This window comes from Schistocerca gregaria, chromosome X (genome assembly GCF_023897955.1).
Source record: "Schistocerca gregaria isolate iqSchGreg1 chromosome X, iqSchGreg1.2, whole genome shotgun sequence".
NCBI lineage: Eukaryota > Metazoa > Arthropoda > Insecta > Orthoptera > Acrididae > Schistocerca > Schistocerca gregaria.
In genome coordinates, this window is record NC_064931.1 from 91977262 (window position 1) to 92004150 (window position 26889).

At 44.8% G+C, this 26889-nt stretch overlaps 1 protein-coding gene across 4 annotated transcripts in view; it reads right to left on the minus strand.

Moving 5' to 3' along the window:
• The window catches only part of LOC126298679 (b(0,+)-type amino acid transporter 1), a 634347-nt gene that overhangs the window by 129514 nt on the left and 477944 nt on the right, over positions 1 to 26889 (minus strand). For all 4 annotated transcript variants that reach the window (XM_049990114.1, XM_049990113.1, XM_049990115.1 and 1 more), the window contains exon 5: positions 4340 to 4465. In XM_049990114.1, coding sequence (XP_049846071.1) covers positions 4340 to 4465 — 126 coding nt within the window. The remainder of the gene's footprint in view (positions 1 to 4339; positions 4466 to 26889) is intronic.

The following is a 26889-nucleotide window of genomic DNA, read 5'->3' on the forward strand; positions in this document are numbered from 1 at the left end:
TAAGCCTCTGTATTGGCTCTTATTTCTCGAATTTTCTCCCTCTGGTCACCACGCGAGACGTATGTAGGAGGAAATAACATGGCCGACTCTCCTCGGAAAGCGCTCTCTCGAGATTTCAATAGTAAATCTCTCAGTGATGCACAACGCCTCTCTTACAACGTTTGCCAATGGACTTTGTTGAGCATCTCCGTAAGGCTCCCGCGCTGGTTGAACGATTCCGTGATGAAACGCGCCACTATTCGTTGGATCTTCTCTATCTCTTCTATCAGTCCTATCTGTTAGGGATCCCAGACAGATGAACAATACTCAAGAATCGGTCGGACGAGCGCCATATACGCAACTTCCTTCGAGGATAAGTTACATTTCCTTAAGATTCTTCATATAAATCTGAGTCTGCCACCTGCTTTCCCCACTATTTGTTTTATGTGGTCATTCCACTTAATTTTGCCCTGGCTAGTAACTCTTAATATTTCACGGCAGTCATTTCGACTTTCGTACGACGATTGAAAGAATGGATCTATCATGAGATCTATCACGATGAAACAATTTCGGAAGGCCGAATTCAGTATTTCGGTCTTCTCCCTGTTGTCTTCTGTTTCGGTGCCAGTATGGTCACTGAGTGAATGAATAGATGATTTTGACCAACTTATTGATTTAACAAACAATCAAAACCTCTTACGGTTTTTGCTCGTCTAGATTGACAACGTTTAACTTTCAAAGTCACTAAACGCTTCTCTCATTGCTCTCCTTACGCTGATTTTCGCTTCGTTCAGCTTTTGTTTGTCAGCTAGGTTTTTACTTCTCTTGAATCTGAGATGAAGTTCTTTGTTTACGTAACCGTAACGCGGCTATTAAACCATCGTGGGACTTTCCCATCCCTTAAGACCCTACTCGGAACATACTTGTCTTCTTCTACGTTAACTGATTCGGTAAGTTTAAATCAGTTTGTTGGCAGGAGGTCTATGACGTTGCTCTCACGAGCTGGTTCTCTAAACATCTGCTCAAAGTAATTTTCGGACAAGACAACCAGAACAATGCCACACGGATCCCTGCCTCTGATCGGCTTGACTTACTTTACGGCGTAGCAAGTTCCAACATCACGAATATTTTATTCATATTTAATGCCATCTTTGTAACACACTAGCAACTTTCACCCTGTCGTCGTGTGTGCGACTTTCGCATAAGCTCATTCCTTTAGCCCTGAATGAATTGTGTGATGCACTGGATATTACGGATTTCTCTCCCATGAATATTTTCTCTCTCTTTGATTTCAACGAAACAACGTTGCAAAGTTGTTATCATCCGCATTACGTTCGTGTGTTATAAAGATTTTGAAATACATTTGTCGATATCACTCTACACAAGCCCATAATTTTAAGAACATTCCTCGCAGTCTCATTCTGTATCAGTTGCAAAAGTTTCGCATACTGCTACTCAAGTCATAACCGAGTGTTGTCGCAATAAGGAGTCAGCAGTGAATAACAGTCTCGTTGTTCAAAACAATAGCCAAGAGTTGGTCAGTAACTTCCCGATTTTTAGAAAAGAAACTGCTTGGACATTTACTTTCAACAGAAACAATAATTCACGGCTTCTGTCTTAAGTAGTTTGTGTAGGAATATGAAGGGGTGCTACGTGACTGTTTGTGTAGCATAGGATATTTATATAAATGAATGATCATGGATATTTCATGTATAACTTTCTGGACACAACAATGTGGATACATCTACTCGAATACGCGACTCATACGATAATAGTTGTAGGTGGCTTTATGTACCCTCGATATGTTGGCGAAGTACATGTTTAATTCCGGAGGTACGCATAAAATATCACTCGAAATTGTGCTAAACGCATTCTCTGAAAGTTATTTCGAGCAGTTAGTTCATGAGCCCACGTGAATAGTAAACGGCTGTGAAAACACACTTGACCTCTTAGCAACAATTAATCCTGCGTTAATAATGAGCATCAAAACCGATACAGAGAATAGCGAACACAGGGTTGTCGTAGCGGGATAGAATATTGTAATCCCAAAATTCTCCAAAAGTAAGCGAAAAATATACCTATTCACAAAAAGCAGAACAAAATTCACTTGACGCCTTCTTGAGGGACAATCGCCACCCATTCCAAATTAATAATATAAGTGTAGACCAGATGTGGCTTGAATTCAAAGAAATAGTATCGGCAGCAATTAAGAGATTTATACCAAATGAATTAACAAACGACGGAGCGGAACCTCCTTGGTACACAAAACAGGTTGAACACTGTTGCAGAAACAACGAAACAAACATACCAAATCTAAACAGACGCAAAGATTGGCGATCTTTTACAGAAGCTCGAAATTTAGTGCATACTTCAATGCGAGATACTTATAACAGTTTCCACAACGAAACTTTGTCTCGAAACCTGGCAGGGAATCCAAAGAGATTCTGGTCGTATGCGAAGTACGTTAGCGGCAAGAAACAATCAAGGCCTTCTCTACGCGATAGCAATGGAGACACTAACGAAGACAGTGTTGTCAAAGCAGTGGTACTAAACGCAGCCTTCCGAAATGCCTTCACAAAAGAAAACGAAATAATATTCCAGAATTCGAATCGAGAACAGCTGCCAACATGAGTAACGTAGAAGTAAATATCCTCGGAGTAGTGAAGCAACTTAAATCACTTAATTACAGGCCCATATCGTTAACATCGATAAGCAGCAGGATTTTGGAAGATATATTGCGTTCAAACATTAATTACCTCGAAGAAAACTGTCTATTGACATAGTCAACAAGGGTTTAGAAAACATCGTTCCTGTGAAAACAACTAGCTCTTTATTCACATGAAGCGTTCAGTGCTATTGACAAGGGATTTCAGATCGATTCCGTATTTCTGGATTTCCAGAAGGCTTTTGACACTGTGCCACACAAGCGGCTCGAAGTGAAATTGCGTGCTTATGGAATATCGTCTGTTATGTGACCGGATTTGTGATTTACTGTCAGAGAGGTTCCAGTTCGTAGTAACTGACGGAAATTCATCGAGTAAAATAGGAGTGATTTCTAGCGTTCCCCAGGGAAGTGTTATAGGCCTTTGCTGTTCCTAATCTATATAAACGATTTGGGAGACAGTCTGAGTAGCCGTCTTAGGTTGTTTGCAGATGACGCTGTCGTTTATCGACTAATAAAGTCATCAGAAGATCAAAACGAATTGCAAAACGATTTAGAAAAGATATATGAATGGTGCGAAAATTGGCAGTTGATCCTAAATAACGAAAAGTGTGAGGTCATCCACATGACTGCTAAAAGGAATTAGTTAATCTTCGGTAACTCGATAAATCAGTCTAATCTAAAAGCCGTAAATTCAACTAAATACCTAGGTATTACAATTACTTAAATTGGAGGAACACACAGAAAATGTAGTGGGGAAGGCTAACCAAAGATTACGTTTTATTGGCAGGACACTTCGCTTGTCCGTCCTGTTTTACAATACTACTACGCGGTGTGGGAATCTTACTAGATAGGACTGACGGAGTACATCGAAAAAGTTCAAAGAACGGCAGCACGTTTTGTCTTATCGCGAAATATGGGAGAGAGTGTCACAGAAATGATACAGGATTTGGGCTGGACATCATTAAAAGAAAGGCGTTTTTCGTTGCGACGGAATCTTCTAACGAAATTCCAGTCACCAACTTTCTCCTCCGAATGCAAAATATTTTGTTAACCCCGACCTACATAGGGAGAAACGATCACCACGATAAAATAAGGGAAATCAGGGCTCGTACGGAAAGATATAGGTGTTCATTCTTTCCGCGCGCTATAGGAGATTGGAATAATAGAGAATTGTGAAGGTGGTTCGATTACCCTCTGCCAGGCACTTAAATGTGTTTTGCAGAGTATCGATGTAGATGAAGATGTAGATGTAGATGTAGATGTAAATGTACTCAAATACTGTGCTGAAGAGTCTTGGCTATTGTTTCAAGTATACGAATGAAGGTGTAAAATTTCTTAAGATGTTTTCTAAAATTTACATTATTGCTTACTTTACGCTAAGAAAGGACCAAAATTACCTGTTCGATCAAAGTTGGTAATAAATTATGGATAAGTCACAGCTAATTAGATGTCGAGAAATGTATATGAGCTAGCTGACTGCGTGTCTCCATGAGGGGAATGCCTGTTTTGCATGCACTAATTCAAAAGCCAGTTTTGATACTCGTACAGGAAAGCTTCCAACATTCTCTAGCAAATAGGTTTAAATACTTTGTCACAAAAACTGACATGAAAAGCCCATTACTTCATCTTCCTTATCTATTTTACTTACTTACGATTTTTTATTTTTGGAAGGTATAGTAGAGACGTGTTCCTTACCATGTCCTATCTTGTACATTCCACCGCAGACGATGACAAAAATTGCAACCAGCTTGGCAGCGGTGAACAGATTCTGCACAGCTGTTGCCAACTTCACGCTGTAGCAGTTGATATATGCGATGATAACTGGAAAAGAAAAGACGCAACAACGACAAAGGTGAGATAGACTTTTAAAACAAGTAACCCACAACAGAGAAAATGACTTGTACTTCTAATCGCTACATGTAATAGCCTACAGTTTTTATACACTCTTGGAAATTGAAATAAGAACACCGTGAATTCATTGTCCCAGGAAGGGGAAACTTTATTGACAAATTCCTGGGGTCAGATACATCACATGATCACACTGACAGAACCACAGGCACATAGACACAGGCAACAGAGCATGCACAATGTCGGCACCATTACAGTGTATATCCACCTTTCGCAGCAATGCAGGCTGCTATTCTCCCATGGAGACGATCGTACAGATGCTGGATGTAGTCCTGTGGAACGGCTTGCCATGCCATTTCCACCTGGCGCCTCAGTTGGACCAGCGTTCGTGCTGGACGTGCAGACCGCGTGAGACGACGCCTCATCCAGTCCCAAACATGCTCAATTGGGGACAGATCCGGAGATCTTGCTGGTCAGGGTAGTTGACTTACACCTTGTAGAGCACGTTGGGTGGCACGGGATACATGCGGACGTGCATTGTCCTGTTGGAACAGCAAGTTCCCTTGCCGGTCTAGGAATGGTAGAACGATGGGTTCGATGACGGTTTGGATGTACCGTGCACTATTCAGTGTCCCCTCGACGATCACCAGAGGTGTACGGCCAGTGTAGGAGATCGCTCCCCACACCATGATGCTGGGTGTTGGCCCTGTGTGCCTCGGTCGTATGCAGTCCTGATTGTGGCGCTCACCTGCACGGCGCCAAACACGCATACGACCATCATTGGCACCAAGGCAGAAGCGACTCTCATTGCTGAAGACGACACGTCTCCATTCGTCCCTCCATTCACGCCTGTCGCGACACCACTGGAGGCGGGCTGCACGATGTTGGGGCGTGAGCGGAAGACGGCCTAGCGGTGTGCGGGACCGTAGCCCAGCTTCATGGAGACGGTTGCGAATGGTCCTCGCCGATACCCCAGGAGCAACAGTGTCCCTAATTTGCTGGGAAGTGGCGGTGCGGTCCCCTACGGCACTGCGTAGGAACCTACGGTCTTGGCGTGCATCCGTGAGTCGTTGCGGTCCGGCCCCATGTCGACGGGCACGTGCACCTTCCGCCGACCACTGGCGACAACATCGATGTACTGTGGAGACCTCCCGCCCCACGTGTTGAGCAATTCGGCGGTACGTCCACCCGGCCTCCCGCATGCCCACTATACGCCCTCGCTCAAAGTCCGTCAACTGCACATACGGTTCACGTCCACGCTGTCGCGGCATGCTACCAGTGTTAAAGACTGCGATGGAGCTCCGTATGCCACGGCAAACTGGCTGACACTGACGGCGGCGGTGCACAAATGCTGCGCAGCTAGTGCCATTCGACGGCCAATACCGCGGTTCCTGGTGTGTCCGCTGTGCCGTGCGTGTGATCATTGCTTGTACAGCCCTCTCGCAGTGTCCGGAGCAAGTATGGTGGGTCTGACACCTCGGTGTCAATGTGTTCTTTTTTCCATTTCCAGGAGTGTATATCAGATAATTTTTTAAAGTCTTTCACTACTCATACAGCATTATTGGAAAAATTACTTATTGTTGAATTTGAAATGAAACTGGAATTAATCCTATCGTAAAATATTCTCAAAATGATGTTTATCGGGGCATAAAAATGATGTAGATGAGGGTTACGGTCCGCAGCTCGTGGTCGTGCGGTAGCGTTCTCCGCTTCCCGCGCCCGGGTTCCCGGGTTCGATTCCCAGCGGGCTCAGGGATTTTCTCTGCCTCGTGATGACTGGGTGTTGTGTGATGTCCTTAGGTTAGTTAGGTTTAAGTAGTTCTAAGTTCCAGGGGGCTGATGACCATAGATGTTAAGTCCCATAGGGCTCAGAGCCATTTTGAGGGTTACGACCTGCCACTGACTTCAGTTTGAAACGTTGAGTACAAATTTATTTGGGGTGTACACTTGTTGATAAAGACCCCATCTAATTCGGCTCAAGTTTCGCCCATAACCCGTGAATGGGGAGTACGGCCACAATTTATTGCTGGTGTAAGACGACACCTAACGCGCCAACATGGCCGAATATGAAAGGATGAGCAGGACCTGTACCTTGACCTCCGGAATCTCCAGACCAAAATCCTCTGGATTTTTATGTCTGGGGTCATCTCAGAAATGAAGTGTACAGCAGTCTCCTTGGTACACTTGAACTGCAGCAAAGGCTTTTAAAGATTTACGAGATGACCTGGTGTGTTTAAATGAAACTCATTACAGGGACGAGTGCAGTATTAATGCAAATGCGAGGACGACACATGGGCCTCCTCCTTTGGAAAAATTGGAAATTTGTGGTAAGACCTTATGGGACCAAACTGCTGACGAGAACTTTTCACATTAAATATCAGTACTTTCAAAAGGGGGCACGAACGAATTATATAAAATGTGAACCGGAAAGAAGATCGTAAATCTGTCTTTAACCATCGACGGTCTTCCGTATGGCGGAAGTTATCGGTGGGTTCGCGTCGTTCGTGCGCCTCGTGGCAGTCTGCTTGCTCCTTCAAAAACTTGTAATGTCACGTCACTTGCTCGTGATGGACTGCTGAGTATCATGAAAACTGATCACCTGCTGCCGAAGATTCTGTTTGGAGAACGTCGACATGCGGCACTTTACACACTGGCACGTGGTCAAAGGTGGTGCGCCTGCCGACACAGAGACCTTTCTGGCGTGTAAACTTATTTCTCGTATCATGGTGAGGCCTTACGTCTTGTTTGAAACTGTACGCTGGGTTATTTTGAGGCGGCAGCCATATCAGAAGCACCTGTTGCAGGAACAACGTCTGCTTTGATTGCTGTCATTAGAAAGCGCAATAACGCTAATGATTTTAGGAGAGACGATTTTACCTTCATTATTGGCGCTTGCATTAGTGATACACATTCTTTTGGCCGCGAATGCGTGCTTAATTTAACTGAGGAAGGCTAACGTGGAAAAATCCGAATTCGGCAGACAGAAACTCAAAACTGACGTTTAGTGTAGTTTAAATGGTTATCACATTTTGTGTGGTTTAAATTTAGCAACATTTAGTTGGCGTACAAGTTTAAAGAAATCGTTTCGATAGCTCTGTTTACGTGTATTCCATTTTTCACCATACATTAACGACATATGGTGACTTTCGATTACGGGAAATTTACACTGAAGTGAGGTTAATTCGTTAATACATTTTTTTCGTCTGCCTCAGCCACGAGTTCACTGCGGGTGTTGTCTCTTCTACATGCAGAGAGATTGATATTTTGAAGAAATACTCTCTCGGTTGTTCCTGTTCAAGAGGCACGGGAATTGGCCGTCAACTTGTCCTTCTGCCCTCTGTCACACATATAAAATGAATTTCATTTTTTCAAGATCTGTCTTGTATGGAAATAATGCAAGTGTGCTTATGTCACCGAGTAATTGGTAGGATAACATAGTTATACGCTGTTTACTTCCTATCACAAAAACACTTACAGTATCTTTTTCAACATGTAATTTTGCACATTCCTTAAAAGCACAGACTGGTACGAAGACTGCTTTTTATTGGATGACGATATGACACAACGAAAAAAGTTAAGATGTGGGCTGATTTCATTCAATTCAGTAACACATGACGTGAAGGAACAGTCGACAAATGACTCCTGCCTATAAAGATAATACGATTAAGTGACAGATAATATAGCATGCCTGTCAAAATATGATTACATATACCGCTGCTCGTCAAATCATGAAGTACCACAAATGGTAGTGTCCGGTGACGAAAAGTTATTACACGAATAATTCAAACATATTGTTCCAAAATAATTGTTCCGTTTCTGACCAAAGTTTTCGGGAGGTTTTCGATGGTTGTAACATAAATGCCAAAAGTGGGTATCACATTTCAAGGTATTCCCAACTGTGGCTCTGTGCCGCACGAGCATCTTCAACAGCCCACTCTACGTTTAAGGATAGCGAATGAAAAGTAAAGAAAAATTGACAACGATCACGAACCAGCCAGCAACACGCCGGTGTCTAATATGTCATCAAGGTCCTACTGGACCTTTCCTGCCGTAAGTGCCTCGGCGTGCGCTTTATTTTTAAACCTAGACAATTCCGGTCTTGATTCAAAATTTTATCCGGTGCATGCACTGTCTCCTGTTTCTCAGTATTGTATTTTAACTGAACTCTGAGCCAAAACATATTTATATCGATTGTTTCTTTTGTATTTCCTGCCTTCATTCTACTTGTATTCCTAAAGAATGCCTGTGTTTGTTAAACTGAATAAAATATTTTGTCTCTTAAGAAACTGCCAATGTTAATTTACCAGTGCTAATATCGTTTGGGTTGAACGTTTAAATACTCCGTAAGTACATGTTACTAGGAAACGAAATCGAGTAGGGTCATCACAGAACGGTTTCTGACATTCTTCTGGAAAAACCACCCACAATATTCGTAATGGAGCTCATAAATACTCTGCATGGCTTGTTCTTGGTTAATGACTGCTACTAATGTTCTTTCCTTCGCGGAATTTAAGGCCAGAAAGTATATGGTATTTTTGCGCTGCCATGGACTTGCCGTTTGTTTGCTGAATGATGCGCGAGGTAACTATATGCGTATTTACCTTTCACTTAATCGTATAAGATCTGTTATCTGAAGTGAATGACGTGCTACTGAAGTTTCTGTGCTGTGTTCTATAGTAAAAAAGGAACTTCGTGAGCTACCGTAGCCAAAATAGTACGTTAAGTTTTATTTGTTGTGCACGCTACACTACACGATGCGTTACCGATTGCGCCAAGGCTTCTTCTTTAGGGAGCAGACAGTCTAGTGGAACTAGGCAACCCAGAGTGGTCTTAGTTTCAACTGGGAGCCCTCCTTTTTCCGCATTATGTCAGATAAATTGAACGACAATATGCAAGAGATTTCAATCAGGGAGAGAGAGTGCAGCATTTCTAAGACCCAGGCGACGTTGCCAGAATAATTGGCACTTACCTGAGATACAGATTTTCGTTTCAGTCGACCTGAACAGACATCCCTTCCGATGTTTAGTTGGTTTGAAATTTCAAGGTTTAAAGTGATTTTTTCTTGGCATGTTTGGATGTATGAATGCGTAACCAGAACCCAATGACTCCTAATAGCTCTATTCTTTTTACAAAATATGTGAGCAGTAAGTTCATTATGAGTTGCAAGTGATGGTAAAATTAAAAATGTACTTCTGTCTGTAAGTTACTCGTATATTTTAAACTCGGTCCTCCACCTAATACGATACGTGTCATAAGTTTATTTTCTCGAAACTGAGAGGTGGCAGTGATACGGTACTCAGAAGGCGTTCTATCTAGAAAAATATTTAACAACGTAATGGACCAGCGGCTCCGTTTTGTAGCTGGTGTACATATGTTTATTGAAGTAATTCAAAGAATTGAATTACTGTGATTAATGTGATATTGTACCACATGTAACTTATTTTACAGCTCGATTTTTTTTTTTTGAAAATAATTTTGAAGAAGCATAATTAGGCACGCCAAGGAAGTTGACAAGGTTCGACGGCAAGCTGTCAGAGCATTTGTGGTTAGAATTAGCAGAATAAGTTGGGGTATGTTCGTGCTGTCGAACTCCGTCATTATAACGAGGGGATCATCTGTGGTACTGGTTTCATTGCGTCACCTGAAATGTTCACTCATTGTGACCTTATGCTGGACGAAGGTCCAGAGGGTGACTCAAGGCACCATATAACCCCCTGCCAACCGCCGTAGATCCATACATACTGTTACTTTTGTGCTTCATGAATAATATTGGTAATACCTCAATATGGTGTGAAAATATCATGTTATCTGTTTTCACATTTGTATTGTGCTGACTCATACTTAATGATGATCGGAAATCTATAGATCATCACACTTCCGCATGAATATTCGGTTTGTACTGGGCGCACCAGTGTAACGAGAGTTCTGACGTTACTTGTGTTGCATTATTCTTTCTTTTCTTTGTGATCAACATCGTTAGCGTCTGGCGAATTTGACCATCGAGTTTTGGGTTTTAGCCGTGTCTATGCCGATGAAGTCTCGAAAGAACAAAGATTAGCATTTAGTGTCCCGTCGACAAAGTGGTCGTCGGAGACCGAGCACAAGCTCTGAATAGGGAAGGATGAGGAAGGAAATCCGCCGTGCCATTTCGAAGGAACCTTTCCAAAATTTTTCTAAAGTAATTTAGGAAAATCACGGAAAAAGAAGTCTAGATGGCCCGACGAGGATTTGAACGGTCATCCTCCCGAATGCGAATCCAGTACGAAATCTCGCCAAAGTCCTCTATGGTATCACGCCTCGTACATAGCATTCAATAGCGCTAGTTCGCTCTAGCAGTCCATCGTATTTTGAATGTGAGACTTACTTCGCATTTTACTCTTCGTACGTCTGGACATCTGCACAGAGCAAGATGTAATACACCAACTGGTGTATAGAAGATCAGATTACGAGATGACTGATGCAGAACACGGGTGGATAGTATTACCACGTCACGAAAGTCACGTATTGTGGAAAATAGGTGTCTGCGTCATTTTCATAACCAACCGCACATCTTAGAAACTAGCTGTAATCCCAGTTCTTCAGACTCTCCGTTAACTACTATTTCATTGTCGCTTGATGTGATAAATTCAGCCTCAAAAACCTGCTACAATTTTTTTAAGTTGAAAAATAATGCGAACTGGATGAGTATCTGAAACTGGGATTCATGGAGTGTCCATTACGTGACAGCCGTTCTGTTGCAGGCGTTATACTCCACACCAACACTTGGGCCCCCATGATAATATTTGGCAAGGGCCCATAATGACAAATTTATAACTCCATACGTAAAGATACATTAGTGTACATTCATATTGAGTTTGTCCACCCTGTGCCTTTGCGACGGTTAGAACACAGTTCCAATGACGTGTCTGAACATCGGTGCAGAATTGGCAGCCCATTATTCCTCAAGAGCCGAAACCAGAGAACTTACTGATGTTGGACGCTGGGGTCTGCAGTGAAGTCGACGTTATAACTCACACCAAAGGAGATCTACTGGGTTCAGGTCTGGACTCTGTTCAGGCCAGTCCATTACAGGTATGTTACTATCGTGTAATTACTCCGCCACAGGCCGTGCATTATGAAGAGGTGTTCGAGTATGTTGAAAGATGCAATCGCCATCCCCGAATTGCTCTTCAACAATGGGAAGCAACAAGGTGCTTAAAACATCAATGTAGGCCTGCGCTGTGATAGTGCCAGGCAAAACTACAAGGCGTGCAAGCCCCCTCCATGAAAACCGCGGCCACACCATAGCACCACTACCTCCGAATTTTACTGTTGGCACTACACGCGCTGGTAGATGAAGTTCACCGGGCCTTCGCCATACCCACACCCTACCATCGGATCGCCACATTGTTACCGTGATTCGTCACTCCACACAACGTTTTTTCACTGTTCAGTTATCCAATGTTTACGCTCTTTACACCAAGCGAAGCGTCATTTGGCATTTACCGGTGTGATGTGTGGCTAATGAACAGCCGCTCGACCATAAAATCCAAGTTTTCTCACCTCCCGCCTAACTGACGTAGTACTTGCAGTGAATCCTGATGCAGTTTGGAATTCCTGTGTGATGGTCTGGATGGATGTCTGCCTATTACAAATTAGGATCCCCTACAACTGTCGGCGGTCTGTGCCAGTCAACAGACCAGGTCAGGCCCCTACGCTTTTGTGCTCTACGTGACCCTTCAAGTTTCTATTTCACTCACACATCGGAAACAGTGGACCTGGGAATGTTTAGGAGTGTAGAAACCTCGCTTACAGACTTATGACACAAGTGACACCCAATCACCTGACCACGTTCGAAGTCCGTGAGTTCAGCGAAGCGCCCCATTTTGCTCTCTCACGATGTCTAATGACTGCTGAGGTCGCTGATATGGAGAACCTGGCAGTAGGTGGCAGCACAATGCACCTAATGTGAAAAACGTATGTTTCTGGAAATGTCCGGATACTGTTGATCACATAGTGTATAATTAAATAAAAGGAAGGTGAGTAGTATCCTGGCCAAACAACCCAGTCACGGAGGGACAAACACCTGGAGAGAACCTTCAACGAGGGTCATTACGCTTGTAAGTTTTTGGTGGAGAATGTACATCAAGTCGCTAATATCAGCAAGAGCAGGTTCAAAATGGTTCAAATGGCTCTGAGCACTATGGGACTTAACATCTATGGTCATCAGTCCCCTAGAACTTAAAACTACTTAAACCTAACTAACCTAAGGACATCACAAAACATCCAGTCATCACGAGGCAGAGAACAAGAGCACGTGTGAGGTCCCATTAAAGAGGTGAAATAGGCGGCGGGTTGAGGCTGTTGATGATCAAGACTCGCTGCTTGTGCATACTTCGGAAGTCTATTCTGACAGATAACCCGCGGTAGCTGCTGGTGTACTTGAGGTTGTGGTTGTTGCTGAGGCTGCTGAGTTGAGCTCAGCGGCTGTGTACGGACATCAGAGAGTTGGTAGACGTCCTGGGACGACGACCTAATGAGAGTTGTGTGCCGGGGAGTGCGTGAATTGGCAACAGCACCACGTTAGTAGGCGTGTAGTAAGTCTTTGTAGTCCGCCGGCCGAGGTGGCCGTGCGGTTCTGACGCTGCAGTCCGGAACCGCGGGGCTGCTACGGTCGCAGGTTCGAATCCTGCCTCGGGCATGGGTGTGTGTGATGTCCTTAGGTTAGTTAGGTTTAAGTAGTTCTAAGTTCTAGGGGACTTATGACCTAAGATGTTGAGTCCCATAGTGCTCAGAGCCATTTCAACCATTTTTTTGTAGTCCGGACACCCTTTACGGGGTGATTTTTTCCACTGTGTACAAACTCTAGGGATTGACCGATGAGAGGATACGGAACAAAAAATGTCTAATAAACTTTTGTCAGGAACTGCATGGTTTCCATGCTAAAGGCCATTTGTTCAGTCATACTTTGTTACAGAGACTGCCGTCTAATGCGCGCTGTTCCATGCAGCCACAGTTACAGTATGCATGGTTTCCTCCTAGAGGGTGGTACTATTCCTCATGCGTCATGCTCTAGAGCCTTCTCCTGCCATAGTAACTGGTAATATTGTGTCCGATTTACTTCTCTTGCTCACTCATCTTGTAGTGGATGCGAGACAGCGTTGTACACAATGGTTCTGCATGCGTGTCGAGAGCTTGCCGACATGATTAATTATGGAAAGGCAAATGGCAACGGGCGGCGGGCAGCAAAGAAGACCTATACCCACCGACAACAATCACAGCATTCAATGTTTGCAACAGTGTTTCGCCGCTTGTCTGAAACACGGTCGTTTCAGGAAGCAGGAAATCATGAAGGACGTATGCGAAATGTTTGGACACAAGGCTTGGAGGAAAATGTGATTAACACTGTGGAAGGCGACCGCAGTGTCAGTACCATGCAGTTGGCCCGCCAGTGCAGAGTAAGCCAGATGACCGGGTGGAACATTCTCCATGATAAATGTTACTACCCTATTCACTTACAGCGTGTGCAGGGCGTACTAGCGACAAACTTTCTACACTGGGAGCTGTTTTGTCACTGGTTTCTTCACCATGCTGCCACGATTCCGGGATTTGCTTCATCCGTCCTGTTCACAGATGAGGCCACCATTAGGCGTAGTGGTATCTTCAACATACGTAACTGTCATCTGTGGGATAGCAGAAGCCCCATGGCATGGTGACAGCGAATCATCAGCCTCGGTGCAGCCGGAATGTGTGGGGCGGGATAGCTGTCGACCGTATTTTGGGGCCAGTCTTCCTTCCACGTCGCCTAACAGGCTGGAACTATCGGCGTTTCTTGCGGGTGACTGTCTCCCCTGCTGGAAGAAGTGCCATTGATGATTCGAAGGGTTCTGTGGCTGCTACATGATGGTGCTCCAGCCCACTTTGCGTTAACGTCCGGACGCATCTCAATCGCGTCTTCCCTGCTCGATGGATAGGACGAGGAGGTGCAGTTGTATGGCGTGCGATTTTTGGTTATGGGGCCATCTGAAAAGTATCGTGTATACAGAACCCATTCCAGATGTGGAGACACAGGAGCAGCTTATTCATGCTGCCTTTTTTCCACTGTTCGAATGCAGCCTGGAGCCAGGCCCTACCAGCTAGCTCGCGTTCTCCGCGTCTGGTCAAGACTGCCAGGACAAAACCACACACTGCGACCAAAAAACGGGATGTTCCACCGCTTAAATTTGCGATAGACTCACCATTCACTAGGGAGCCGTCAATCTCCCCTCCCCCCCCCCCCTCCCGACGAAAACAGAAACAGACATTACGACTGATCGTTAATCAAGATGGTGCATTTGCCAGCCTGTTCAAAATGATGCTATCAGCCAGTAAGCTAGTCCTCTCCGTATTTTAGACCTGAAGAAATGGGACGTCAGACCACCATTACCAACCCATCATTACCTATTGTTCAACTTCCGACGTCACAAGACACCAATTCTCACGTAGCAGAGGTCAGCCTCCCTCACGTCGATGCCGTTCCTGATGATGACGACGAATGTGGATTGATTGAGACCGTGGAACAAGGTGTTGATGTCATGACTGACATGCCGGAGCAGGAAACCGCCGAAGAAGAAGATTTTTTCATGGTGCAATGTAAACGTCACCTCAAATGTGGGTCGCCTCCACGTGACTCGAACCCTCGCAAACGGCGGACAAACGTACCGTCGTTGAGAACCTCCTTCCCCGCTGCAGATTCACGCCGACAATTCACCTGCCCCTCAACAGGAAACCAGACTGGCGTCCCACAGGAACCTGCAGCGGCCGCCAGTTACCATTTACTCTACTGCAGACTACTTTGAATTAAACGCGGCGTTGAAAGGGCCCCCTCAAGGCTGTTTATCAAGGAAACATGGTCAAGTATCATTTAACTACCTTTACCGACCAACGGAAAGCTTTTCTCCAACACCATCAACTTGATTTCTACACGCACTAGCCACCAGAAGAAAAGCGATTATAGGTTGTCTTGTAGTGTCTTCCGGCGCAAGTTCCAGTTGACGTCTTGACCAGAGAAATCCGAGGAAAATGTTTTCCTGCAGCTACTGTGTACCAATATATATATAAAAAAAACGGGAGAGCCTGTTCCAGGACTCCTTCCCATTTACATTATTATCTGACTGCCAGAGGAAATCAATGACCGAATTTACAATCTGCAATATGTACTTGATACTAGAATGTGGCTTGAAGACTATAGAGGGTGTTACAAAAAGGTACTGCCAAACTTTCAGGAAACATTCCTCACGCACAAATAAAGAAAAGATGTTATGTGGGCATCTGTCCGGAAACGCTTAATTTCCATGTTAGAGCTCATTTTAGTTTGTTCTTCCACCTACGCTCAATGGAGCACGCTATCATGATTTCATAGGGGATACTCTACCTGTGCTGCTAGAACATGGGCCTTTACAAGTACGACACAACATGGTGTTCATGCACGATGGAGCTCCTGCACATTTCAGTCGGAGTGTTCGTACGCTTCTCAACAACAGATTCGGTGACTGATGGATTGGTAGAGGCGGACCAATTCCATGACCTCCACGCTCTCCTCACCTCAACCCTCTTGACTTTCATTTATAGGGGCATGTGAATACTCTTGTCTACGCAACCCCGGTACCAAATGTAGAGACTCTTCGTGCTCGTATTGTGGACGGCTGTGATACAATACGCCATTCTCCAGGGCTGCATCAGCGCATCAGGGATTCCATGCGACGGAGGGTGGATGCATGTATCCTCGCTAACGGAGGACATTTTGAACATTTCCAGTAACAAAGTGTTTGAAGTCACGCTGGTACGTTCTGTTGTTGTGTGTTTCCATTCTATGATTAATGTGATTTGAAGAGAAGTAATAAAATGACCTCTAACATGGAAAGTAAGCGTTTCCGGACACATGTCCACATAACATATTTTCTTTCTTTGTGTGTGAGGTATGTTTCCTGAAAGTTTGGCCGTACCTCTTTGTAACACCCTGTATACCGAAGGAGGGGCCCATTCAGTGTAAACGTTTGAGCATACAGCGAATTATTGCCACCTTCAGCCAAGGTATGTAAGGTGTGCCAGAACCACTACCTTGAGACTGCATCCTGCCATGGACTGAGGAGGAGAAATGCCGTAATTGTGAACAAAAATGGTTCAAATGGCTCTGAGCACTATGGGACTTAACTTCTGTGGTCATCGGTCCCCTAGAACTTAGAACTACATAAATCTAACTAACCTAAGGACATCACACACACCCATGCCCGAGGCAGGATCCGAACCTGCGACCGTAGCGATCGCGCGGTTCCAGACTGCCACTCCGGCCGGCTTTGTGAACAGCACCAAATTCTTCTCATAAAGGTTGATTTTTTCCACCGTGTACAAACTCTAGCCATCGATCGATGAGAGGACGTGGAGCAAAGAAGATATAATGAACTTATGTCCGGGAATGCATGGTTTCTATGCTAGAGACCATTTATTCAATCATACATTGTTACAGAGACTGCGGTCTCGTACTCGCTGTACCATGCTGTTAGTTACAGTATGTGCTGAAAATGCTTTCGATGTGTCTCAACGCATGCGTGTACCCGCCGTAGCATGTTCTGTCTCACACCTTCCCTAAGGGCCTGGAGCCAGCCATTCCATACCAGAAGGCTAGCCCAGACTACCACACCGCAGCAGATGATGATGGTGATGATGATGATGACGAGTAAACAAGTCCGCAGCGTGGCAGGCGGAACAACGCGATAAGGAAAACAATTCTTAGCGAGGAGCAATTGAACACCGGATTCTAACCGACAAGTGTGCCGACAACACAATACTCCCCGCCTCCTTTTACGTTGGTGAGGCCGCCTCTCGTCGTGGTCAATTCTGCATTACATAGGTGCCTCCGGATACTTTTGATCAGATAGCGGTATTATAAATAATGACAGAATTTAAGTTTAACGTGTTTGCAACCTACAAAAACTCCTTAAAACGGTTCATACTTCAAGTTCATTATGTCAACCTGAGCTATGTCGTTTGCCATGAGGATATGAAAGCACAACGAGCGGCCGGTCCATATGTGTGCTTAGGCTTCCGTTGCCACTTTGTTCCAATGGACTCTTGTTTATAGCTGCCGGAAAAGCGGACGCGTGGCCGGAGCCCCAATAAACACACAGACAGGGTCGTGACCGCGACTGAATAACCACGGCTCGCCTGGAGTCTTCGCCTGCCACTTCGCTCATTTGTGTCTCGCTGCCCAGATGAGCAACTCTAGCACAATAAATGAGCTAGGCTGCATCAGCTATACGCTAGTTGATGCTAGTTCTGTGCTCGGCTCTAGAGAGGCTAGCTGCTCCACGGGAACAGCTGCATTGATTTTCCGAGGATGGTCCCACAGGAGGAAGTCACCGCTTTATTCCTCCAATCTATTATCCAAGCTTCATAGGCACTACCGCAATGTGACGTAGGTGGTTTGTAGTGTAAAACGTAATATGACCCACAGAGCATCTTAAAATTGTAAAAAAAACTATGATTCATTTCTCACAAGCAAATGTAGACATGTCTTTGACAGTATTTGTCCATTAAGATTAGATTAGACATGTCTGTGATGCATCTTTCATTTGAAATCTGAATTCTACGGCAAATGTTGATGGCTGTGAGACAATGAAGTATGCTGCGCTAGTATAATGCATTAATTGGCATAAATTAAGTGAAAAGTGTCTAATGTGATACCCGTAAGTATAAGTCAGTGATAAAAATGTGTGAGGTTTTACAAGCGATATTGAGAAAAGCGAGTTCTTTAGCTGTTATAATTTGACTTTCCACAATGGGTGCTGCAAGCAGTGGTACGCTTCGGTTTTTGTACTACTAAAAAAAAACACAAACTTTCCTTAACACACAGACCTTGTAGTTTCGGGTAACATTCAAAATGTCGAGAAACAACAATGTAAATTCAAATATAGCCATATGATCACAAACCTAACGTGTTTGTGACTAAGTGTGACTTCTTGCAGCAATGATATATTATTTCTTTCTGGTTTGTAAGTATTCATAAATATAAATTTTTTTGGTATCTAGCGTTTTGAGTCTGAAGGTTGTTTAGATACAAATGATATTGCTAACGCAACAAATTCATTGGTGCAATAGAAGCGAGAATTCCATGTTTTAGTACCACGGAATGATCGTTGTAAACTCTCAGTACTTCGTAGAATTAGAAGCGCAGAACTTCCTAACTCAGAGAAACATGTATATCTCAGTAAGAAAGTCAACCGACACGCCATCGTACTTTATTTTGAGTATTATTAGTCTTCGACTAAAATAAAATACAGTGAGCTTAAAAATCTCGAACAGTTATACGTATGAAGTGATATAAGCTGCTTTGCTACACCGAGGATATCTACTTCTATGTTTCTCATCTTCGCAGCTGTTCTTGACTGGAATTCAACAATATTTACTTCGTCTTATTTGGTGAAGGAGTTTCGGAAAACTGTGTTTAATAACTCTGCTTTAGTGGCACTGTCATCAGTGACTTCACCGTTGTTATCGCGCAGTGAAGGTAGTGATTGCGTCTTGCCACTGGTGTGCTTTATATAAGACCAGAATCTCTTTGGGTTTTCTACCATAATCCGAGACAGAGTTTTATATTTCGAACTTTTGCAAAACTTTGCCAATCTTGGGGATTTTGCGTTTTTTAAAATTTCGCATGCTTTTTTCGTTGCTTCTGCAACAGCAATCTGACCCGTTTTGTGTACCATAGGGGATCAGTACCATCACTTATTAAGTTATGTGGTATATATATCTCAATTGCCATCGATACTATCTCTTTGAAATCATTCCACATCTTTTCTACACTTACGTGATCAGATCAAAAGGAGTGAAAACTGTCTCTTAAAAAGGCGTTAGGAGCATTTTTATTAGCTTTTTTAAATAGATGTACTTTGCATTTCTTTTTGATGGTTATGGGTGTTACGGTATTCAGCCTAGTAGCAACTGCCTTATGGTCGCTAACCTCTGTATTCGTCATGGTACTCCCTACTTGTCCAGGATTATTTGTTGCTAAGAGGTCAAGTATGCTTTCGCAACCATTTACGCTTCGAGTGGGCTCATGAAATAGCTGTTCAAAATAATTTTCTGAGAAAGCATTCAGTACAATTTCGGATGACGTTTTATGTCTGCCGCCGGCTTTAAACGTATAATTTTTCTAGCGTATCCGGTGTAGGTCCAATACGTCTAGCGCGCAGACAGGTTGGTTGCAGGGCCTCCACTGGCCTCTTCACCAACACACAACCACCTCTAACACCGAGGCAGAACCAGCTTTCATAAGTGAAATGCACGCTACAAGGCGCCTGGATCATAGCTGTCCCTGAAGTAATCAATTTGCAACAGTTCCTTGTGTCACTATGGTGCCAGCTGTTGCTCAGATTGGTGTTGCAGATCCAGTTCTATGTGCCAGAGCCATACGCCGAACACGATGGTCTTCCCTCTTGGTAGTGCCACGTGGCCATCCAGAGCCCTGTCTTCTTGCGACCGCACATACCCCGGACTACCACTGCTAGCAATCATGCACAATGGCTACATTCCTGTCAAGTCTTTCTGCAGTATCGCAGAAGGAACATCGAGCTTTTCGTAACCCTATTACACTACCTCGTTTAAACTCAGTGAGGTGCTGATAATGGCTTCTTTGTCACCATAAAAGGATTCTTGACTAACACCAACTCTTCACGTGCAATCTCAAAAATAACTAATGCTCACGACTCTTTTTTTTACTTTACTGAGTTTCGATTCCCCCCCGAAGGGGGAGGGCTGGCAGAAGCTTAGTACACCGCTCTTCAGCCTACATAATTTGTTTTAAAAAATGAAGATAATAAATAATAAAAGCAGGTGATAAAATTGGGGCTTAAATGTTAAAATGGCGGAAAATTGTGGAACTTAAAACATAAAACAAAGGGTTGATGATGCTAATAAAATACACAGGAGACAGACAGGAAAAATAACAGACAGACAATTAAAAAATTGGCCACAGTCTGGTTTCTGTTCGCAAGGGATATAAAAATCGCACCCAGCGACAGCATGATTTCTGTTCGCAACACTTTGGAATGACGCACAACACTGAACACTCACTTGAACACTGCACTAAAAAGTTGGCACAAATATGACAGGGGTGGGGGGAGGGGGAAGGAGCCGACGGAGGACGTGGACTCATAAGAGAGGGGGGAGCTGGGCAGACGCAAGAGGGAGTGGGGAAAGGCAGAGGAGGCGAATGCAAAAGGATTTGGGGGGGAGGGGGGGAGAAGGGAGGCAGAGTGAGGTTAGGTGGGGAGAAAACAGAATGGAAGGGCGGGAAGAGCGAGGCGGGGGAAGGACAGAGGAAAGGAGGGGGAGATGAGGAGTGGATAGGAGGGATAAATGGAGGGAGAGAGGGCATCATCTGGGAGGGGGAGTTGATGGAAGCCACCTTGGGAAAGGAGATGAAGGGTGTAGAGATGGAGGGCAGGGGGGATACAACAGTGAAGGCATGGCAGGGGGCGGAGATGGGAGAGGAGAGGAGCAACCAGGGGGTGAGGGGGATCAAGGGGCGTGAGGTGTAGAGTATGCAGATATGTTCGAGGAATAGGAGCAGATGGGGGAAAGGAATCAGGTAGTAGAGGATCTGCGTTGGGGACGGGAGGCGTATAAGGAAGGCGAGGCGAAGTGACGCTCACGACCGTTACAGCGTGTATTTAAAGCAAACTTGATTTGAATCCTCATAGTGGCGCTGCTAGCGCCCCTCTTATGCAACTGGCGCGAAATTTGAACAGACATCATCTTTCAGATGTAGAAATACAGCTACCAACTTTCCTTGTTGGTGGTGAGATTCTTTTCCCCACCAGTGTATTTGGTGTGATGAATGGCAACTTGCTCTAAATGAAGATAAATGTAAGTTAATGCAAATGAGTAGGAAAACCATCCTGTAGTGGTCGAATACAGTATTCGTGCTGTACTGCCTTACACAGTCACGTCGATTAAATATCTAGGGGTAACGTTGCAAAGCGATATTAAAAGGAATGAGAACGTAAGTTTGGTGGAAGGAAAGGCGAATGCTCGGCTTCGGTTTATTGGGAGAATTTTAGGGAAGTGTAGATCACCTACGAAGGAGAAGAAGTGTAGAACACAAGAGCTATCCGTTCATGAGCACTGCTCGAGTGCTTGTAATGACCACCATGTCTGATTAAAGGAAGACATCCAGGCAATTCAGAGACGTGCTGCTATTATACGTTCGTTACCGGTAGGTTCGATCAACATGCGAGTGTTACGGTAAGCTTCATGAAGGCAAATGGGAATCACTGGAAAGAAGACGAAATTCATTTCGCGAAACGCTATTGAGAAAATTTAGAGCATTGACATTTGTAGCCGGCCGGTGTGGCCGAGCTGTTCTAGAGGCTTCAGTCTGGAACCGCGCGACCGCTACGGTGTCAGGTTCGAATCCTGCCTCGGGCATGGACGTGTGTGGTGTCCTTAGGTTAGTTAGATTTAAGTAGTTCTAAGTTCTAGGGCACTGATGACCTCAGATGTTAAGTCCCATAGTGTTCAGAGCCATTTGAACCATTTTGACATTTGTAGCTGACTGCAAGACGATTCTACTGCCATAAGAAGTGGGAAGACAACATAAGAGAAATTACGGCTCATACGGAGTCATATAGACAGTCGTTTGTCCCTCGCTCCATTTACGAGTGGACCAGGAAAGAAAATTCCTGGTAGTGGTGAAAGTTACCCTCCCTCATGCACGGTACGGTGCTTTGCGCAGTACGTATGTAAATTTAGATATAAAGGTGACACGGATGTAAACAGTCTTCTTCTCTACAGACTATCACACGGGATGAGGATTTGTGATAAACTTAGCAGCAGCTTCATTAACGTTGTCGACAGTGTATTGTGGCCAATATAGATTACTTTGGAGCTGAATAAAACACTCAGTCAATTTTTAGACACGTATTTTATGTCACTATTTTACAGAAAAAATGCAAACAATGTATGTTTTAAAGTATCAGATTAAAATTAAATGTTAAAGTGTGCGAGTTCCCAAATACTCCTGACACACATTTCAACGAGAAAAATATTGTGTAGTCTCAGGTTAGGAAATTACACTGTTACACCCAAACTGATTTAGAAAACCACCAAAAACAGTTACTAAAATGCACAGATAGATATGACTCCAATTTTGACTGCTGCACTATCTAGCATGGTAGTAACAGTACAATAGGATACTGTAAATAAGAGTCTCTACTACACAGAGAGACCTTCTACGCATACGTCTGAAAGAAGTCGCGATATTATTTTTATCGTCGTACACTTTCAAACTTCCTGGAAATGACTTTCGATCGGGCGTTGTAAGAACGCGCCGTAACAAATTTGCTCGTTTCGCAGAATTCTCTATAGAAGTAATATTTCGAAGAAAAACGTAGTCACGCATGTTTCACATCATATACTAATTTTTGTTGCCCATTTTTTGGCATTTCAGAACTTGCATTTCTGAATAAGTAAGGACGAGCACTGATCTTTCTATCAGTCGATATACAGCCGTTATGTTATATAGAGCTCTTTGCAAATCGAGGACTACACATCACTGTATGAAATAACTTTAAAAAATAGGGCATGTTATGTACTAACTAGTTTTGCGTGCGTTTTTTGATAGCAGTCACAGTTTCTGCTGCCCGCATCAGCCAATCTCGGTGGCTTTCGTTCGAGTACGTTGTACATGAAACCTTGCGTGACAACGTGCGCAGCTGTAGTTCTGTACGGTGTGTTGGAACGAACTGCACGAAAAGAGTGCCAGCATTACTGTACTCGATGTAATGGAGTCCTTAATATTGTCCTGCAGTGTTGTAACATATAATTGCAATTATTACTTGCTTACAACACATGTAACTGTGAGGTGATGTTTACTAGGTAGATACACTCGTGAGCTCCCTCCACGCCCCAAAAGGAATGTAGGGAAATCACCTAAAAGTGATACACAGACAGGTCTGCGAACCACGCTGGATTTGTTTCAAGGACTGCGGTGCTCAGGCTGATGTCATGTTCTTCGATTTCAGGAAGGCATTTGATACAGTTCCGCTCCTTCGTTTAGTAAAACAAACTACAAGTTCACCGAGTATCGGGACAGATTTGTAACCGGATTCAAGACATTCTTGCAGACAAAACGCAACAAGTCGCTGTCAACGGAATAAGCTTGACTAATGAAAATATATCAGGAGTAAAATTACAATGAAATGAATACAGGCGTTGATATAAGTCAACGGGGACAGTTGAAAATGTGTGCCCAGACCGGGACTCGAAAACGGCATCTCCTGCTTACATCGTATACGCTCTATCCATCTTTTTTTTTCTTTCGTTTTGTTCGATGTAGTTAGTTGCATTTTTCTGGGCGGACGTCACAAGACATCCGTTCAAGTTGATCGTTGATGCCTTGACTCAGTTCTTTTATTACAGTAACTACGCAGCCCTCTGATCAAACACGCTGAGCTACCGTGACGGCTACAGAGCCAACGAGGACACAGAGGATAGTACATTACCAACTTATTGTCCCGCACTATATTCATGGTATCTGTTCTTTCGGACATGTCGGAAAGGACACATACCATCTTCATATATATATATATATATATATATATATATATATATATATATATATATATATATATACACTCCTGGAAATTGAAATAAGAACACCGTGAATTCATTGTCCCAGGAAGGGGAAACTTTATTGACACATTCCTGGGGTCAGATACATCACATGATCACACTGACAGAACCACAGGCTCATCAACACAGGCAACAGAGCATGCACAATGTCGGCACTAGTACAGTGTATATCCACCTTTCGCAGCAATGCAGGCTGCTATTCTCCCATGGAGACGATCGTAGACATGCTGGATGTAGTCCTGTGGAACGGCTTGCCATGCCATTTCCACCTGGCGCCTCAGTTGGACCAGCGTTCGTGCTGGACGTGCAGACCGCGTGAGACGACGCTTCATCCAGTCCCAAACATGCTCAATGGGGGACAGATCCGGAGATCTTGCTGCCCAGGGTAGTTGACTTACACCTTGTAGAGCACGTTGGGTGGCACGGGATACATGCGGACGTGCATTGTCCTGTTGGAACAGCAAGTTCCCTTGCCGGTCTAGGAATGGTAGAACGATGGGTTCGATGACGGTTTGGATGTACCGTGCACTATTCAGTGTCCCCTCGACGATCACCAGAGGTGTACGGCCAGTGTAGGAGATCGCTCCCCACACCATGATGCCGGGTGTTGGCCCTGTGTGCCTCGGTCGTATGCAGTCCTGATTGTGGCGCTCACCTGCACGGCGCCAAACACGCATACGACCATCATTGGCACCAAGGCAGAAGCGACTCTCATCGCTGAAGACGACACGTCTCCATTCGTCCCTCCATTCACGCCTGTCGTGACACCACTGGAGGCGCGCTGCACGATGTTGGGGCGTGAGCGGAAGACGGCCTAACGGTGTGCGGGACCGTAGCCCAGCTTCATGGAGACGGTAACGAATGGTCCTCGCCGATACCCCAGGAGCAACAGTGTCCCTAATTTGCTGGGAAGTGGCGGTGCGGTCCCCTATGGCACTGCGTAGGATCCTACGGTCTTGGCGTGCATCCGTGCGTCGCTGCGGTCCGGTCCCAGATTGACGGGCACGTGCACCTTCCGCCGACCACTGGCGACAACATCGATGTACTGTGGAGACCTCACGCCCCACGTGTTGAGCAATTCGGCGGTACGTCCACCCGGCCTCCCGCATGCCCACTATACGCCCTCGCTCAAAGTCCGTCAACTGCACATACGGTTCACGTCCACGCTGTCGCGGCATGCTACCAGACTGCGATGGAGCTCCGTATGACACGGCAAACTGGCTGACACTGACGGCGGCGGTGCACAAATGCTGCGCAGCTAGCGCCATTCGACGGCCAACACCGCGGTTCCTGGTGTGTCCGCTGTGCCGTGCGTGTGATCATTGCTTGTACAGCCCTCTCGCAGTGTCCGGAGAAAGTGTGGTGGGTCTGACACACCGGTGTCAATGTGTTCTTTTTTCCATTATATATATATATATATATATATATATATATATATATATATATATATATATATATATATATATATATATATAGGAGTACTTCAAAGGCCGGACGGTGTGGCCGAGCGGTTCTAGGAGCTTCAGTCTGGAACCGCGCGACCGCTACGATCGCAGGTTGGAATCCTGCCTCGGGCATGGATGTGTGTGATGTCCTTAGGTTAGTTAGGTTTAAGTAGTTCTGAGTTCTAGTGGACTGATGACCTCAGATGTTAAATCCCATAGTGTTCAGAGCCATTTGAACCATTTGAATCAGTGTTTCAAAGAAGTGTGATAGGGCCTTTACTGTTTACAATATACATAAATAATCTAGCTGATAACGTCGGAAGCTGCAGCAAGCTGTTTTCAGATGATGCGGTTGTCTGAAACAATGCAGCAACGTCAGAGGACTTGTACTGAACAGCAGAAGGAGCTGCAAACCTGTAGAGGAAGCGCAGGGAATTGGGAGCTGACCCTGGACGTAAACTGGTGGTTATAATTAAACTTTCCCTATTTAACACGTTATAACACGGAAACTAATTACCGTACGAGTACCAGACTTGGTATCATTAATGTCCAGAGTATGGGGTACATGATTTTGATGCGTCACAGGCCCACTGTCCAGTTCCAACTATGGTCACCAGGTGCCGTGATCAGTCATTGCGATTCATAGTCTCACATACCAAACCAGTCGCAGTGCACTTGTTGAGGTATCAACATTAGCTTGGGCAAAAGCAGTAGGGTGAAGCTCTATTATCAAAACAGTAATGCTGTAGCTGCACTTCGAGAATACCGTCAGCTGAAAGAATTATGGAAGGGTCCTCTTTCTCCACATGCTGTGCGGAGCATGATGAAGAAGTTCGAATCCACTGGAGAACTGGGCGTCGCTCCCGGGAAGAGGCCGACGACCGGTTGCACCGCAGGCGGCTGATGAAATCGCTGTTTCTGTGGCAGACAACGCTGCGCGCAATTCCCGACGGTCAGGCACTGCGCGTGCTCTGTCATGACTGTTGAACATCCCGTGGTCCACTGTATTGAAGGTGCTTCGAACCATTCTCAAATGGTATCCGTACAAGATCCATATCGTACAGCAGCTTGCAGCACAGGACGCACAACGATGTGTTGACTTTGCTCTTCACTTTCTCGCAAGGGTAGAAGTTGACGATGGCTGGTCCTGGACCATCCTATGGACAGACGAAGCACATTTTTCTCTGATGGGTGAGGTGAGCATACAGAACTGCCGAGTATGGGGATCCTCACCTCCAGTCACTGCGCATGGATTTCCTCTGTATGGTGAACGTGTCACCGTGTGGTGTGGCTTCACGGCCA